At 39.3% G+C, this 16,430-nt stretch overlaps 1 protein-coding gene across 9 annotated transcripts in view; it reads left to right on the forward strand.

Annotated features, from left to right (window-relative positions):
* LOC100703358 (unconventional myosin-XVIIIa) overlaps window positions 1-16,430 on the forward strand; it is a 59,965-nt gene that overhangs the window by 30,905 nt on the left and 12,630 nt on the right. For all 9 annotated transcript variants that reach the window (XM_019363874.2, XM_025910687.1, XM_019363868.2 and 6 more), the window contains 15 exons: window positions 1,428-1,556; window positions 5,416-5,559; window positions 5,718-5,807; window positions 5,976-6,095; window positions 6,217-6,334; window positions 7,552-7,679; window positions 7,852-8,006; window positions 8,776-8,899; window positions 9,039-9,239; window positions 9,356-9,466; window positions 11,466-11,570; window positions 11,736-11,882; window positions 12,098-12,211; window positions 13,181-13,297; window positions 13,703-13,786. In XM_019363874.2, the coding sequence (XP_019219419.1) occupies window positions 1,428-1,556; window positions 5,416-5,559; window positions 5,718-5,807; window positions 5,976-6,095; window positions 6,217-6,334; window positions 7,552-7,679; window positions 7,852-8,006; window positions 8,776-8,899; window positions 9,039-9,239; window positions 9,356-9,466; window positions 11,466-11,570; window positions 11,736-11,882; window positions 12,098-12,211; window positions 13,181-13,297; window positions 13,703-13,786 (1,887 nt within the window). The remainder of the gene's footprint in view (window positions 1-1,427; window positions 1,557-5,415; window positions 5,560-5,717; window positions 5,808-5,975; window positions 6,096-6,216; window positions 6,335-7,551; window positions 7,680-7,851; window positions 8,007-8,775; window positions 8,900-9,038; window positions 9,240-9,355; window positions 9,467-11,465; window positions 11,571-11,735; window positions 11,883-12,097; window positions 12,212-13,180; window positions 13,298-13,702; window positions 13,787-16,430) is intronic.

Consider the following 16,430-nt stretch of genomic DNA (forward strand, 5'->3'; position numbering starts at 1 on the left):
TGCTATGAATTGCTCCCAGTGTCTGTTTTGAAATTCACACCACAGAGCAGTAGTACACAACTCTTTTTTTTTTTATGACACTTGCTGTCTGGGGATATGTGTCTTTCAGTACACCTGTTCCTCTTTGAGGCTTGTTTGCCATCCTTTATTGGAGACCTGCCAAGCCTTGTCCCTTCTTCAAGTTATTTAGCCAGTGGTTACCCAAGAGGCATGTCTCTACCGTGCCCATATATATTACCATAATTACTATGTTCTTTTCAGGTTATTAGAGCAAATTTCTCCTCTTAATGCATTCTCTGTTTTTCACCACAACCTTAGTATGATTTGCACAGTAAACACTCCTTCAAAATGGACATTAAAATCCTATCAGCTGGAAAGTGGCCATCAGTCAAAATGAAATCAAACAGTAATGTACAAAAGAGGGGGACTTATGCTCCAAGATACTGTACGGTGTGCATGGCCCTTTTATAAAACACATGACAAAAGAATGGTTTGGAGGCGGCTTCACATGGTGCCACACTTTGGAGTGTGAAATGGGCTCAGAAGTAGACATGCACAGTTGGCCATTCACAAAGCATTCCAGTGGTGTCTTGGCAACCTGTCTCACTTGCATGCCAATTACACCAAACCAACTAAGAGCAGTGAATGAGAAGCTCTTGACAGGATAAAATCTGCCATTAGAGATAGCCACATGCCTGAAAGGAGCATAGCTGCATAAAGCTACTACATGATACCTGCATGCAATTTTGAAAAGAAAAATAAAATAACAACAGATTCTTTTTTGTCTTGAGAATTTTAATTAATATTCACTGATACCATTGAATGTATCTTTCTTTGCTACTGCTTTATAGATTTGCTTGCTAAAACAGTTTGATGATTCACAGCTATTGCTTTGTTAACAGATTATATATGGATTTTGGAATTTAAGGAGCACGGACAGCTTGTAGAGCAACCTTAGGTGGAGAAACTGTGTGTGTGTGTGTGCGTGTGTGTGCGTGTGTGTATGCGTGTGGTCATCCTGTCCATTTTAATAGCTTCCTGCCATCATATCTGGAATGTATCATGGTACCAAATCCTTCTTGGGTATAAACAGGCTATGACATAATGTGCTTTCCTTTGGCTGTTTACCTCTTTTTTACCTTTGCCCTAGATTAGAAACGGACAAGGCTGATTGTTTGAGATAACTTAATCACCCGGGTTCTCACTTAGATAAGACTCACTTGACTGTGGATTACACAGTTTCTTATTGATTAGTTGCTTCAGTGCATTAATTTACCTTTTAACTCCCCTCTGTTTTAACTGTGCTGCTGGGCTTGACATTAAAGCAGGGCCTCTAAATCTCATAATAGCTAAAATAACCATTAAATTGTCTGAACTGTTTTACGCTTTGCTAATAAGCATCTGTGTATGATTGTTTCTTGTTATAGCTGTTCTTCAGAGCTGGAACCTTGGCTAAGCTGGAGGAACAGAGGGATGAGCAGACCAAGTGCAATCTAACCCTCTTCCAAGCTGCCTGTAGAGGTTACCTGGCACGGCAAGCCTTCAAGAAGAGAAAGGTATGCGGTATACTGAAATGAAATGATCAGTCCAACGTTAACCTAAGCTGAAAATACTAATGTAGTAATCTTAACTGAAGCCTATATACAACTGTGACAGGTTTTTGTCAACAAAGTTTGAAGGGGAGAAACTTGAATGAATTCACTTTAATTGAAATTTTTTTTTTTTTATTGCAACACACTGTCTATTGTTTTTTTGTTTTGTTTTGTTTTTTTTTTTTTTTTGCACAGCTGAGCAAAATGAAGTAGGTCAAGTAGGTGAAGAATGTGCACTTCAGAATTGAGAGCCAATTTTAGATCTAGTTTGTTCTGTTCTTGGGGTAGATATAACCAGCCCTGCTGTAAATCTTCAGCTAATTGCAAATAGGTTCTCTGAATCTATTGGCTGTACCCCATCCCTCGTTGTAATCCATCCAATCAGCTTTCCCAAGGCGATATTTGATTGTGACATTTCCATTTCTGTGACATTTTATCAGTCCACTCCCCTGAATTGTAGCCTTATCAAACATGCTGCTGACTCTCATACCCGTCCATTCCATCCATCTTCCATTTTTCTACCAGGACGTGTGTGAGTCTATCTCTCTGGACCTCATGTGTCCTCTTGTGATGTATAGAGCCCTGCAGTACTTTTCTCCCTCTATGATTACGTTGTACTATTTAAGTGAATGTGCCACTTCAGCTGGGTTGTGATGAACCAGCAGAAATGGAATTACATTACTGCTCTCTCCATCCACTATGACATACTGTTTCGGAGCACGCATGTTGCTTAGTTGTATATGATGCCAGTCAAACTGTTACATTGTCATTGTTGTAATGAGGTAAATCAAAATGACCTTTAAAATATCTGGACTTTCAGTTATCATCTTTTGTTATCTTTTTTCTTTTTAAATCAAAGACATGTATGTTGGTCTAAAATTGGAACCCCAATACGTTTTCTGTATTAAGTTCAGAAGTGATTATTCACACAGCAAAGCAGGGTAAGTGCCTGTTGCTTTACAATGGTTAGAAATTGAAGAAAATCAACACCAAGGATCCTTTCAAAATTGCTAGGCAACTGTGCAATTACAAAATCCATTAGCAAAGAAACAATTTTTTCCTCTGCCCTCTTTAGCCCCCTCCCTCCTGCACATTTATCTATAATAGAAAGATGAGACTTTATTTCATCTCAATTGTATTTATCTCAAACTCAACTTAGGTTGGCAAGGTAACATGAAATATGCAGTTATGACGCACCCCTCATCGAGTCAGGGTTGCAGAGGTTTATTTAAGCTGTGGACATTTTAATGCACATTACTTTCATATCCACAAACCAATTCATATTGATTCAGTTCAAAAGAACTTGAGTTATTCCCAATGAAAGCAGACCACACAAAGCAAAGTATGAAGTTACAGCTAGCAGCATCCTAGGTAGAGATTAAGGACTGAAAACAATGAGTAACTGCTAGCCTGAGTCTAAGTGTAACAAAACTCTTTGGAGCCTTTTGTAAGGCCCCTCTACCGCCAAGGTGGTCATATAGCCTCTCTAAAACCATACAAGGCTAAATATTTCCTTCTGTTTCTAGTCCTTGAGTTAAGCTAAGCTAACTGGCTTATTACTCTATTCTAAACTTGCATTAAAAAATTCCACACTTGGCAAAGGTGAAATGATAAATGAATGGAAGTCATGTAGTTATTGAATTTCTTTTTTTTCCAAACACTTCAAAACTAGTCATAAAATACTAAAGCTTTTAATAATATTAGGTCAGTTTCTGTACTCAGCAGTGGGAGATATAAAACTGTGCCGGGTAGAGAAATTGCAAGCAAGATGCTGTTCTAAAAGTGGCTTTGCAGCCCCTTGCTACCCCTTTTCTGCCTTTTTCTAACCAACAATTTATTCCCATACAGCTGTTGCATGCATGGTAAATACAGTCTCTCCTTGCAATAATTATCTGAAGGGCATCTTTTCCCCTGATTATCATTCTGTTTATATTATTCCTGATTCAATTAGTCAACACCAGACTTGGGGAGGATGCAGGGATGTGTCGAATATTGAGTAATTTCCATCTCTCTTTCTCTCACTGTGAAGATTTGCAGAGTGTGTTGTTGTCGAGTCTTAGAATAATCACTGTATAATAACATCGACTGGCACCCTTGCTGTTTCCCTGATATCCCTCTGCGAAAACAGATCTGGTCTTCATTGCCTCTTACACTGTTTGAAGTATCCAGTCTTAGCATGTACAGTAGATGGTAATTTGCATCTGGAATAGTGCAAGTGAGTTCTGGTGAAGCTCTCAGACAGCTACTGGTTGATGTATATGGATGTGACAGGAAGTCACAAGTTGTCTTGATTGATATTCTCTGGCATGTTAACCTTGTGAAGCTGTGCCAAGCCCATGTGACATTAAATGACAAAACCACAATTTTTCCTCTTTTTTTTTTCTTTCCCCTTTCAACTGTCTCCTCAAGGGGACAACCTGACATTTTAAAAGTCTGTTATTTTGCCTCAGCAGGCACTTGCCATATTGGGAGCTTTGTCCTTCAGGTACCCTACAAATGTAGTTTTTAGAATTATTTGCATGGAATCAGCACACATAAGCTCAGGCGGGGGATTCTACAGAATATCTTTTTCATTTGAAACATGCAGTCCCATGGTTCTGAATCAAAGCGCAGATGATACCTTTACAGTTGCAGTTGTAAAGGTATCAGTATGCAGTGCATTGCTATAAGATATGTCTTTGCTTTAGCTTAGGGTTAAAAATGAATCATGTACAAAGTGTAGAAAGAGCCAGAATGATAAAGCTTATAGCTTATATGTTTGTTTATAATGAAGCAATCCTCAGAAACTGATGTTGCTTCATGTATTTACTAAATGGTAACTTTGCTGCAGATATCTAATATCTAATACATATACAGTAAGTATTACATGTATACAGACAATCAAACCCGAAATACATGTGTAGAATATTTGGAAAAGAATGTAGTGTTTTTTTTCTTTTTGTTTATTAACCTTGGTTCACAATTTTAATTCACTTCACACTGTCTTACAGTTGTCACACCTTGTTAATGTGATATGAATACCAAAATATTTATCCACACTGCTCATGTTGTATAATCTTTTGTTTGTTTCCTGTTCATTATAGACTAGATATGACAAGTGAGACCTGTTTAATTCTTCTGTCAGAGATTTGCAGCATTTTGCTCCATGTTAAGGCTTTCACTGTGTGACAAATCCTAATTGGTCATAGAGAGTACCTTCAGGGCAAAATGTACCTGATGCTGAGAATTGTGTTGCTCTAATTGGGTTTGCCCATAATCTGCTGCTGCTAGAGAGCCTCATGCATAAGCAGCATGGAAATCGTGTAATACTTGGAATTAGCTGCCAACATGTTTGATTTAATTAATCAAAAATTAGCTTCCAGCCTTGGAACACACTCTGCGGAAACTCTCTAGTGGAGGTTGGCAAGTCCTGGGATATCTGCTTGCCCATACATATGCATTATAGCAGAAGAATGAAGAATGTGATTATTTTCAAATATTGTTCATCAATGGTGCGGAAGATATGGTAACAGTAGAGTTTGGAAAGTATTTATTCCAGTGATTATATAAAATTATTTAGCATTTAGTCTGGATGGCCTCTGATACCTGTGCAAACAATTTGTCTGCATTCAAGCTATTGGTGGATGGCCAATATATTATATGCAATGCTGCTGGTTGTAAAGACTTAGTCATATTAGGAGATCTTTCACAGATAAAGTTGGAAGTAATTACATCAATTTTATACCATTGAGATTCAATATGAGTTTGTATTTTGTTGTGCAAATAACTGCCTGCACTCTCACATATTTCTCTCTGGTGACTGACTCTCCATATGTGTGTTTAGATTCAGGATTTAGCCATCCGGTGTATTCAAAAAAACATCAAGAAGAACCGTGGAGTGAAGGACTGGCCATGGTGGAAGCTCTTTACCACAGTCCAGCCCCTCATTAAAGTGCAGCTCACAGAGGACCAGATGCGGAGCAAAGATGTGAGCAAACCTCTCCCAACCTATTGAATCTTTAAGGATTTAATATATTTGCTAAATACATTCTGTGTCTGCACCACTCTACATACTGTCATCGCTGTTGACATTTACCTCCAACATAAAATGTATCCTATATCAAACAGCTATATTCTGTATTCCAGGAGGAGATTCAGCAGCAGAAATTGAAGCTTGAGAGAGTGGAGAAGGAACGAAATGAGCTGAGACTCAATACAGATCGATTGGAGAGCAGGGTGGGTCCCCCTGCCTATGGTAGTGCATTCTGGATGGTTTTGGAGATTTATGGTGCAGTTGCACTTTTATTTTAGTTAAAGATTTGATTACCTACTTGCACAGGAACTGTGGCCAGTAGTTTGCAACTTTGCATAACACCCCGTGTGTGTCTGCCTGTTTGTGATCAGATCGCAGACTTGCTGGCAGAGCTCGCTGATGAGAGAAGCACAAGTGAGTCAGCATCCCAATTGCTGGAGGCTGAGACTTCTGAGAGACTGCGCTTGGAGAAGGATATGAAGGATCTACAGGCAAATAAACATGAAATATATATATGAAAGATGCACACTTAAAATTTATAGTAATTCTGAAGTTCAGTTTATTATGACTGACATGCTCTTCGTGATTATTGACTGAATTTGTGCATTCCAGGCAAAGTTTGATGCCATGAAGAAACAGTTTGAATCACAGGAGATGGAGGTGATGGAAGCACGACTTATGAAAACATCAGAGCTAAATGGGGAGATGGACAATGACGATGAAGATGCTGGTTAGTAGAGCTAGAAGCTGATATCTAACATTTGGTTGTGACACCAAAGATTGCTACATGCAAGATCAAATTTGAAGATAATTCTGAGAAACTTTTCTGTTTTTTGAATAACACAGGCTTGGTCATCAGTGTTTTTTAAACATTTGTTTTAAATTCCCTAATTAATTGCACCCTGCGACACTTTCAGCAGCTTGCCTAAGCCTGCCTAATGGGCATGTCAGCTCAGGTCAGAAGCATAATTTACTGAACCGCTCAAACCAGCATTATGTGCACAGTTTGAAAAATCTCCCTTATACTAATTGTAGCTGTAGGAATGAATGGCTTTGTTCAGCTGTTTCAGCGGGAGACATGGCAGTAAGACTTGGTCACATCCTGCATAATACTGTTAAATATATTTTCCAAGTTTAGGATTAACCGCTAGGAGATTAGGATGTCCGCTCCCAGGCATACAACTAATGCTTGTTTCTGATTGGTCTCCCCCTGCTGGGAAAGAGAGCGCCTGCTGAGAGCATATTGTCCATGAGTCTTTTTTTTTTTTTTTAATATCTGTGTTCCCACCTCCTTCAACCCACCTCAGCAGACAAGCCATTACAGAGCATATCAGAATTCTTAGATGAATGAGAAAGTAATCGGTGGGATCAGAGCTGGTGGCCCTGCAAGTTGTCATTATGCTATATATATGCTAATGAGCAGCACTGATGGAGGAGCCTGTGTTGGTATGTGAAGGAGAAGTGGACAGCCTCTAAAATGATAAGGCTTGGAAATGAACCTGAACCCGAATGTCTGTCTGGCTGCAGTTATAGTTCTGATAGCCTATGACAGCTCCAGAATTAAGGTCGCCTAAGAACTGTGGAAAGTGCCACTTAGACATGTCCTCCTCTAACTACTGTTGTGGTGTGCTCTGAATTCCTACCTCAGGTTTATTCAAGATAAGACCTAAAACACAAAGCCTTTTTTGTAGTTTCCTGTTGAATACCTTGACCTTGTAAGTTCAGCATCTGATTAAGCAAAAGTTTTATTTCCAGAAAGATTATTTTATTTCAGTCTTTGAATGTGATAATCATCGCAGCCAGTACAGTGCACTCCATAATCCCACGCATCCATCATGTCTGTGGTTTTAAGCCTCTTCCTCTGTGTACCTGGCTGGACCTGCATTAAAGTCAGGAAATGCTCAAATGTCACACAGACATTTTCTGAATTGCATGTCTTTCCTCTAGGAGGAGAGTGGCGGATAAAATACAATCGAGCCGTTCGTGAAATGGACTTTGCCAAAAAGAAACTTCAGCAGGAGTTTGATGACAAGCTGGAGACGGAACAGCAGAGCAAAAGACATGTGGAGAGAAAGGCAAGCGCAAATTACAACTTGAAATAATAATTTACCAAAAAATCTAATTTAATTTGTCTCACACTTATAACCTTTTAATTGTGTAAATAGTAATACTAGGTGTTGCACTTTCATTAAAGAATTGTGTGTGTGTGTGTGTGTGTGTGTGTGTGTGTGTGTGTGTATGCTGCAGCTGGCTGATTTGCAGACGGATAATGAGGATTTGCAGCGCTCTGTGCAGCAGCTGAAGAAAAAGTGCCAGAAACTGACTGCCGAACTGCAGGACACCAAGCTTCATCTGGAGGGCCTGCAAAGTCGCAACCATGATCTGGAGAAGAAGCAGAGGAAGTCAGTTCAACTGCCTGTCCTGTTCTCTTACATAAACACACATTGCAGAGAGCATATAGCCCTTTTCTCCTCGGATTAAGCAGCACTGGTCTACTCGCCTAATGCTAAAGTTTTCTTTAATTTGAACAGTGACTGAGATGTTCTGTAATCTGTGGAATTGCATTAGCTGAGAAAATGACTCAAGACTTTAAGCACTTGAGAAGCTATCACTGTGGCAGAATGTGATCTCTCCCCTGTGGCTAATTGAAGATGCTCTGTGGGTGAAATTATTTTCGGCTGCGCTTCAGAGAGAAAAACAGAGAATTACAACAAGCTGACAGCATGAAACACTTAGCTGTTAAGTTCACTAACCATAAGTGTTTCTGCCCTAGACAATTGAAGAAAACATTTTGCACATTATTACAACCCAATGGTAAATTGATGGCTATTAGAGGGGGACAGAAGTGGAGGCTAAAATAGAACCGATGATAGCCTGGCGCCTCCCGTATAACAAAGTCAAAGTCTCTGAGTAACATACTGTGCACAGAAATGAATGATGCAGAGATCTATTTCTGAGAGATCTTTCTGTTAACTGATTTGTTAGTTGAGAGTTTAAAATATAAAATGGGTATTAGTTGTGTCTGCCAAGTTCCATGTTTGATATTGTTAAAACTGTACTGTGTAATTAAAATCTTTTCTACCACATTCAACTGATAAGGCTACGTTATCGTTGAGATTGTGTAAAGCCAACATTTTTGTGTGTGTGTGTGTGTGTGTGTGTGTTTTCCAGATTTGACCTGGAGCAGAACCAGGCACAGGCTGAGGTACAGAGGGAAAGGAGCCAGAGGGAGAAGCTGGCTCGAGAGAAAGACATAATGACTGGTGAGATGTTTAACCTCCGCCAGCAGCTGCAGGTAGGCTTCTTTCCACTACATACTCCACATGTACTCTAATGTCCTCTCTTGGGGACAACATGTCTGATGTTTCTGCTCTCTGTATGATATAACTAGGCTGGTCCAGATGTGTGTTTTACAGCATGCTTTCTGCCTGCAGGACAAGGACACTGAATTGTGTGGCATGAATGTAAAGGTGCAACAACTGGAGGCAGAGCTACAGGATTTGTCCTCCCAAGAGTCAAAGGATGAGGCCTCACTTGCCAAGGTCAAGAAGCAGCTTCGTGACCTCGAGGCCAAGGTGAAAGACCAGGAGGAGGAGCTGGATGAACAGGCTGGAAACATCCAAATGCTGGAGCAGGTACAGAGGGGTGCAAATATGGTTCAGTGAGGAGTTCTTCTTGCTAATTGTCGCATATGTATCTCTCTCTCTAATACATGTTTGTCTCACATGTCATTTATATGTTATGTCTTCAGACTAAGCTGCGGCTTGAGATGGAGATGGAGAGGCAGCGGCAGACACACTCTAAAGAGATTGAGAGTAAAGATGAAGAAGTAGAGGAGATCAGGAGATCTTGCAGTAAGAAGGTAGCCACTAATCATTCTTGCAATTTCTGCAGTTTTTTTCTTATTTATGGCCTTTTTTGTTGACTAACATTTACTCAGGGCTGTTTACTGCAGTACTCAGTAACACACTTTTTTCATGCTTGATTGAAAGCACAAAAAATAAGGGAATTTATGTTGATGATTTCTTTGTTGTAACAATGCTTCTGAGCAATAAATCTTATACTGCTGAAAAGCCTGTTTATTTCTCCTTAAATGGTGTCACAGTTGTAAAAAAAACATGCATTTGTGGGTTTAGCATCACAGTTGAGTATGTAGGTTGTGCCCATGAAAAACTTGCCAAATCTTTTCTGCCAGTAGGAGATGCAAGTGTTTATTCTGCTATTGACTCTTGTTTGGTGTCATTTATTGAAGTCTATGATTGAAGTCTGAAAAAACGACCTATTGGCAATTAAAAAATGTTTCATTTAGCAAAAAGGGGACTCGGTACTATGTAAAAAAAGCCATACACAGCCACAACAGCCTGGCATCTCCTGCTCATGCTGGTCACCAGCTTGGTCACACACTGCTGTGGGATGGCATCCTATTTTTCAACCAGCATTTGTTGCAAGTCAGCCAGTGTGGTTGTGTTGGTCACTCTGGTGCAAACAGCATGTCCAAGCTGATCCCACAAATGTTCAGTGGAGTTGAGGTCAGCACTGCAGATAGACCATTCCATCCTCTACACTCCCCAAATACTGTAGGTAGTCTCTGATAAACCTCGCTCTCTGTTTCTCCAGTGAGGAAGATGCTCCACCACACTATCACACTGCCTCCACCAAAAGCTGTTACCCTATCGGTGCAGCAATCAGAATAGTTTTCTCCACATCTTCTCTGCAATTTGAATCTATGATAGGTCCAGACTGCCTAAGGCAGTCTATCTTTGAACATAATGTTCTTCCACATTTTCAGGTGCCAGTGCAAATGTTGCAGACACCAGTGCAAAGGGGCCTGACCATGAAGGGCAGTCATGGCAGGCCTCCTAGCAGCCCTATTAGATGGGAGTGTGAAGTCTGTTTTGGACTACCTGGGTAGAGAGCTATTGGCAATTTTTTTTTTTTTTTTTTTTTTTTTTTTTTTTATGGGCACAACCTACCTACCTACTCAACTCTGCTGCTGAACCTACAAATTAATTTTCTTTACAAAAGTTGCACCATTAAAATGGAAATAAACAGGCTTCCCAAAGATATGAGATTTGTTACTAAAATGATTGTTACAGCAAAGAAATAATTAAATAATTAAATTTTCTATTTGCATAGCCCAGTTTATGAAGTTCCTGAATTCATTACTTTAATTTCACTTCATCTAGGTACACATGCTGTGTTGCTTTATGCCTCCCTACCAGTTATAGCTGTGGGCAGGGATTGGATGTCCGTCCATCTGTCCCACAATTTGTGGACACTGTTTCTCCTGTATGCCTTCAGGGAATTTTCTTGAAACTTTGCATACATTTTGAATTCAGTTTTGGTCAAATGTCACAGTGACTGACGTGTTTTAATTTGGAGGCAGAAATAATTATAGGATTTATTTGCTGCTATAGGTTTGAGAATTTTATACAACTATCTAATACGATAAAACAAATTGGCTTTTGATCTTAATTGGTTAAGACTTAGTGTCCGTCAAACTGAAGTGATTCTGGATAGTCATGGATGTGAACTGCAATGACTTCTTACAGTTGCAAGGCAGTCATTGCAACTGCAAATGTAATGTAATTCTTTAAAATACTAATTTAAAATATTCATTTTTTCCATGCATCTTATTACGTAGATAGAGGGTAAATGGATTTTTTTCTATATTTAAAAAATATGAATTTGACATAATAAAGCATCATGTGTGATTAATCTTAAGGCTACCAGGTCTGCTTGTGGGGGATCTATTTGTCTTTGAGAGCAGCCGTGTCTAGCAGGACGGTCGATGGTGTGTAATGTCTGACTTTATCATGGATCCGGCATTTGTGCATCTTGACACTCTGTGTGTTCTACAGCTGAAACAGATGGAGGTACAGCTGGAGGAGGAGTATGAAGACAAGCAAAAAGTGTTGCGAGAGAGACGAGAGCTGGAATCCAAACTGCTGAATGCTCAGGACCAGGTACTGTCATTACGCTGAACATGTCCGTGTAGTCAAGTCTGTGCAATTTAGTGTCTGCCACTTGTTTTGATTGGAAAGAAAATGCTTTTGAGTCTCAAGGGTTGCTATAGGTTTTCAAGGAGGAAAGTAACGATGCTGGCTATAAAGGAGTGGTTTGTCATTCAGGTGAGCCAGAGGGATGTGGAGACGGAGAAGAGGCTGAGGAAAGACCTGAAGAGAACCAAAGTCCTTCTGGCTGATGCACAGATTATGCTGGACCACCTGAAGAGTAATGCCCCCAGCAAGAGGGAGATCACTCAGCTCAAAAATCAAGTACATCCCTTTGAACTTTTTGGCATCTGCCTGCGCCCGACATAGCATGGATGTGTAATATACTTAATGATACAACAACAGAAAGCATGCTTTGAATTGTGTATTATGCACAAATCAACACAAATGAAAAAATCCCAGGTTCTGGAGCTCAGTCCCACTAACGTTTGTCCCTCACCTCCTTCCCAACACCTCTTCTTCCTCCTGTTTCCTCACAGCTTGAGGAGTCAGAGTTTACTTGTGCAGCATCAGTGAAGGCTCGAAAGAGTATGGAGCTGGAAATAGAGGACTTGCACATCCAAATGGAGGATATGGTCAAAGCGAAGATGTCGGTAAGTTTTGACATCTGTTAACAATGTATCCTGAGGGTGCAACATATGTCGTCGAGTGGAACCGCACAAATTGTGTTCCAATTACCCACTTGACTAAGCTTGAATGCCAATAAGTTTTGCATATGTTTCTATTGCTGTGTGTTTTTTGCATCTGTAACTCAATTGATATTGTGCACGATATCACACATTCATAGATAATGAAATGTACTTACCTTTTTTCATGTTCACTTTTGATAAGAGGGAAATCATTTGCATAAATGTTTCTATACCCTTCTTTTGATGAGCAAATTAAACCAAAAACAACAAACAATGTTTAATTAACTGAGGGCTGGTGCCTATCAAATTTTCTGTCTTCAAAATACAGCAGGGCTCGAACATTAATATGCATACATCATCAGCCCATGGTGCAATATTAAAATAATAAATGCCCTTTGGCATATGTCGGATTTCAACATTTTGCTCTAATGGATAAATAAGCTTTGTCGAATGTGTTTTTTTTGTTTGCTCATTAATGGGTGTCTCATGAGAGTACTGCCTACATTTTAGACTCATGGACTGAGGATGTTTGTCTCTCTCGGGATGACACACAGAGTGCTGTGTGCCTGTGCTTTGCTTGTTAATTGCTGCATTTATGGCAAGGGAAGGTCTTGTAAATGTCTGAGATTAGAGAATGCATATTGAAGGCCCGAGCCTCCCCCCTGATCACAGAGGATGAACTCTAAATGGGACATCACCAGTATGCTGCACTGGCTGCACTTTTCCCTGCCTAAATGAGCCAATTGATTATCTCCAATTGGTCTTATCTTCCAGCCAGAACCCTGTCCAGATTGTGTTTCATTGCTATTAGATGAGATTCCCAGACTGCCACGGCCAGGCCAACTAATGACCATTTATCATATTCAATAGCTCATGAATAAATCCTGCCATTCTAAACTAAAGTGTGTGTTTCTCGCTCTGTTTGTGCCTTAGTTGGAGGAGCAGCTCAGCCGTCTGCAACGAGAGAAGAATGACCTGCAGTCACGCATGGAGGAGGATCAGGAGGACATGAATGACCTGATGAAGAAACACAAGGCTGCGGTAGCTCAGGTAGTCCTAAAACGTTAAACATCTGTTTGAATGCCAAGAAATATGGAGTGTATTGCCTTCTGTTCAGCTCCACAACTTTGGCTAGTATCCAGTGTTAAGAACTTGGCTGTTCCTCGGTTCTGGTGCATGTGGTTGTATATTTTGTATTATTTTAGTTGCACTTATTTTTGAAACATTAACATTGTTTTCTCCAGTAGTGTCTTTGAAATTTGGAGGATATTCTCAGCTAAACACGGGTATATAATCTGTTGTACAGCAGACCACATGGCACAATATTTGACTTGGATATATTGTTGGACATTTGCATTGACAGTAATATAAAATGTATGCCTTGAGGCATACATGAACACCCACATACCTGACTCTGACTTTTTTTCTCTGTGTGCGCGTGCACGTGCATACTAGTCTGCCAGGGACTTAAGCCAGATCAGTGACCTGCAGGCCCAGCTGGAAGAAGCCACAAAGGAGAAGCAGGAGATCCAGGAAAAGGTAAAAAGAAGTATTCAAAAGCAACACAGCTCCCTGCCAGGAACCTGCCCGCTGCCTCAACACTTCTTTCTGATTAGGCTTCAGCTTTTCACTGTGTTCTCTGATTATTTTGACCAAAAATGCTTCTTTTATGTGGTAGCTTTCTTTCTTCTAAAAAAGGCATTGCAATTTACATGTAAATAGTAGAAATCAGAGAAAGTGTCAAGGAGCAAGTTTTCCCCCTCAGAATTCTTACAGTATTTAAAGGAAGGGTGGTGTACATAAACCTAACAGCCGATCAAGATGGAATAACTATTTAGGTGAAGAACTAATTCTAGTCTTTTCAACAATCGTCCCTGAACTTCAACCAACCGACTTTGGTCTAAATGTTTTATTTCATTTGTTGTTCTTTTGTTATTTCATTTTGAAATAGAAGATTCTCAGGTTAATAAAAAGATGGCAATTGGAAGCAAGTAAGAAAATAGTGTTTTCGATATCAGCTATTGATATGAAAAAATGTAATAGCTGGACATAATAGCAAAACCTTGTTACTGTGCACTGGCCATTTTATTTTATGCATGATGCATATGATTACTCCAATCAAGTGAAAAACCCTGAAGATGCCTTTTTACTCTGACACAGACACACACAGCGGATGCTTGCAGCCGAGTCATGTTTGAAATGTCAACTGATGGCTTTGTAGAAACAGATGGCCTTGTGCCATTCATTTCTGGCTTTTGTGTCACTCCAAACACCAACAGCTAGCTAGTGTACCTATATGAACATTTGATAAAAATTGATGTATTGAAGTTAGTCATATTTTAATATTAAATATGTTGGAGCAGTATATATTATATTTATAATATAGAATTTGTGCAGTTACAGCTGTGACTTGTTTATAAACCTAAACAAAAAATTCAAGTTGCCCTAAAATGCATAGCACATTTTTATATTTCGTGTTATTTCTATTTCTATTGTCAAATCATAATATTGCCGTTGTTTAAATGTAGTGTCACATTCATTAATTCAATATTTCCTTTCTTTAACTGAAAATTATTTCTTTTGAATCTGTCAGCATCACCATTCCATATGCCACCATTTGGGCATATGTTTTCCACTAACACTTAAGAGAAGTTGTTGCAGTTTTGAAATGATTCCCTTTCTTCTGTTTTCAAAGTGTCACTGGTTAGGACTGCAGGCAAGCTAGTTGAATACTGAGAATTTTACTCTGGCTTTGTCTTTCCCGAGTAAGCAATGCGTTCTCTAAAAACACGTGATCTGAAGTTTGGAACATATGTTGCTCCAAAACCTGTATCTTTATATTTTTCGGAATTAATGATTCCTTCACAGATGTGCAAGTTAGCCAGTGCAATGTGCTCTAATGCATCTGCAAGCCATCACAGATGCAGGCTTTTGAACTCTGTACTGATAGAAAGCCAAATGATCCATCTTCTCTTTAGAACAGAAAACAAAGAAATCATAAAGAATTTCAATCCATCTTCAATGATCTCTGGCTCAAAGAAGGCCCAGCTGTGTTTAAATTTTGTTTGTACGTATTTTTTTTCTTGGCGTGGTAGAATTTTACAGCAACTGTGTTGACTTACAGTGTTTTGCCGAAGTATTCCCGAGCCCTTGTAGAGATTTTCACTGAAGAATCTGAACGCATCTGTCCCTTGGTCGTAGATGTCTTTGGATTCTGTGATGTTATGTATTTTAGATCACAATTAATTGTGAAAATCTTTTCAAGTTTTTGTTTAGCATTACACAAGTTGCCCACTTTGTGTGATATAGTGTTTGTGTTTATAGTTTTTGGTTTTGAAAAAGCACAATTAAGCTGCAGGAATATATGTTTTTTTTAAGACTCTGTGGCTGGGGAACTGAAATCCTATATCCAGCTTTGGGTATAGTTTACTGAACTGTTGGACTTGGCATTATTTGAACTTGCTGTTTGGGCTTTTTGTTTATAGTTTTCATTCTAGTTGCCAGAAATTGAATAAAGACTGCTGACTTTACTGATCACTCAAATCTTTCTCTAGCAGGTCAAAGTGTTCACTTATTTAGAGAAATCCCAAAAATGAATCGGCAATGAAATGTTTACTGACCTTCATGATTCCTAAATGCAAGTGCTAATGTTTACATGGCAATCATCAGCAAATTGCCATTGTGAGTATGCTAGTCTGCAGATTTTAGCGCACATATCAAAGCCTTCCAAATGTGACAGATGGTGTGGTTGCAAATTCTAATTCTTTTTTTCACACTGCACTTGCTAACTCACAAACAGATCTGAATTATACAACTGTAATAAACCATAGTGTCCTTGCCTGATTTACCCTATTTCTGAGCTGACTGGTCAAATTACTGCATTTTGTGCTTTAGGTGTCTGCTAATGGTTGAGGCCTGGCATAAATGTGGATTCATGTGATACAAAGATTAATGTTTCTGATTCAGGCCTATGTTGATAAGTGCTTTTATCGTGTTGTACTGATGGAATACTATTTGTTCAGGAGACAACCTCTGTGTTTGGTATGTCATGTATTAATGCATGCCTACTTCCTTTTTTGATGCATTTATTTGCAAAATGAATTTCCTCTGGTAGATTAAATGTGAATTTAGCTTTAGCGTGGCACAGTTTAGCACAAGTGTGAATGCACATTATACGACCACA

This window comes from Oreochromis niloticus, linkage group LG10 (genome assembly GCF_001858045.2).
Source record: "Oreochromis niloticus isolate F11D_XX linkage group LG10, O_niloticus_UMD_NMBU, whole genome shotgun sequence".
Taxonomy (NCBI): domain Eukaryota; kingdom Metazoa; phylum Chordata; class Actinopteri; order Cichliformes; family Cichlidae; genus Oreochromis; species Oreochromis niloticus.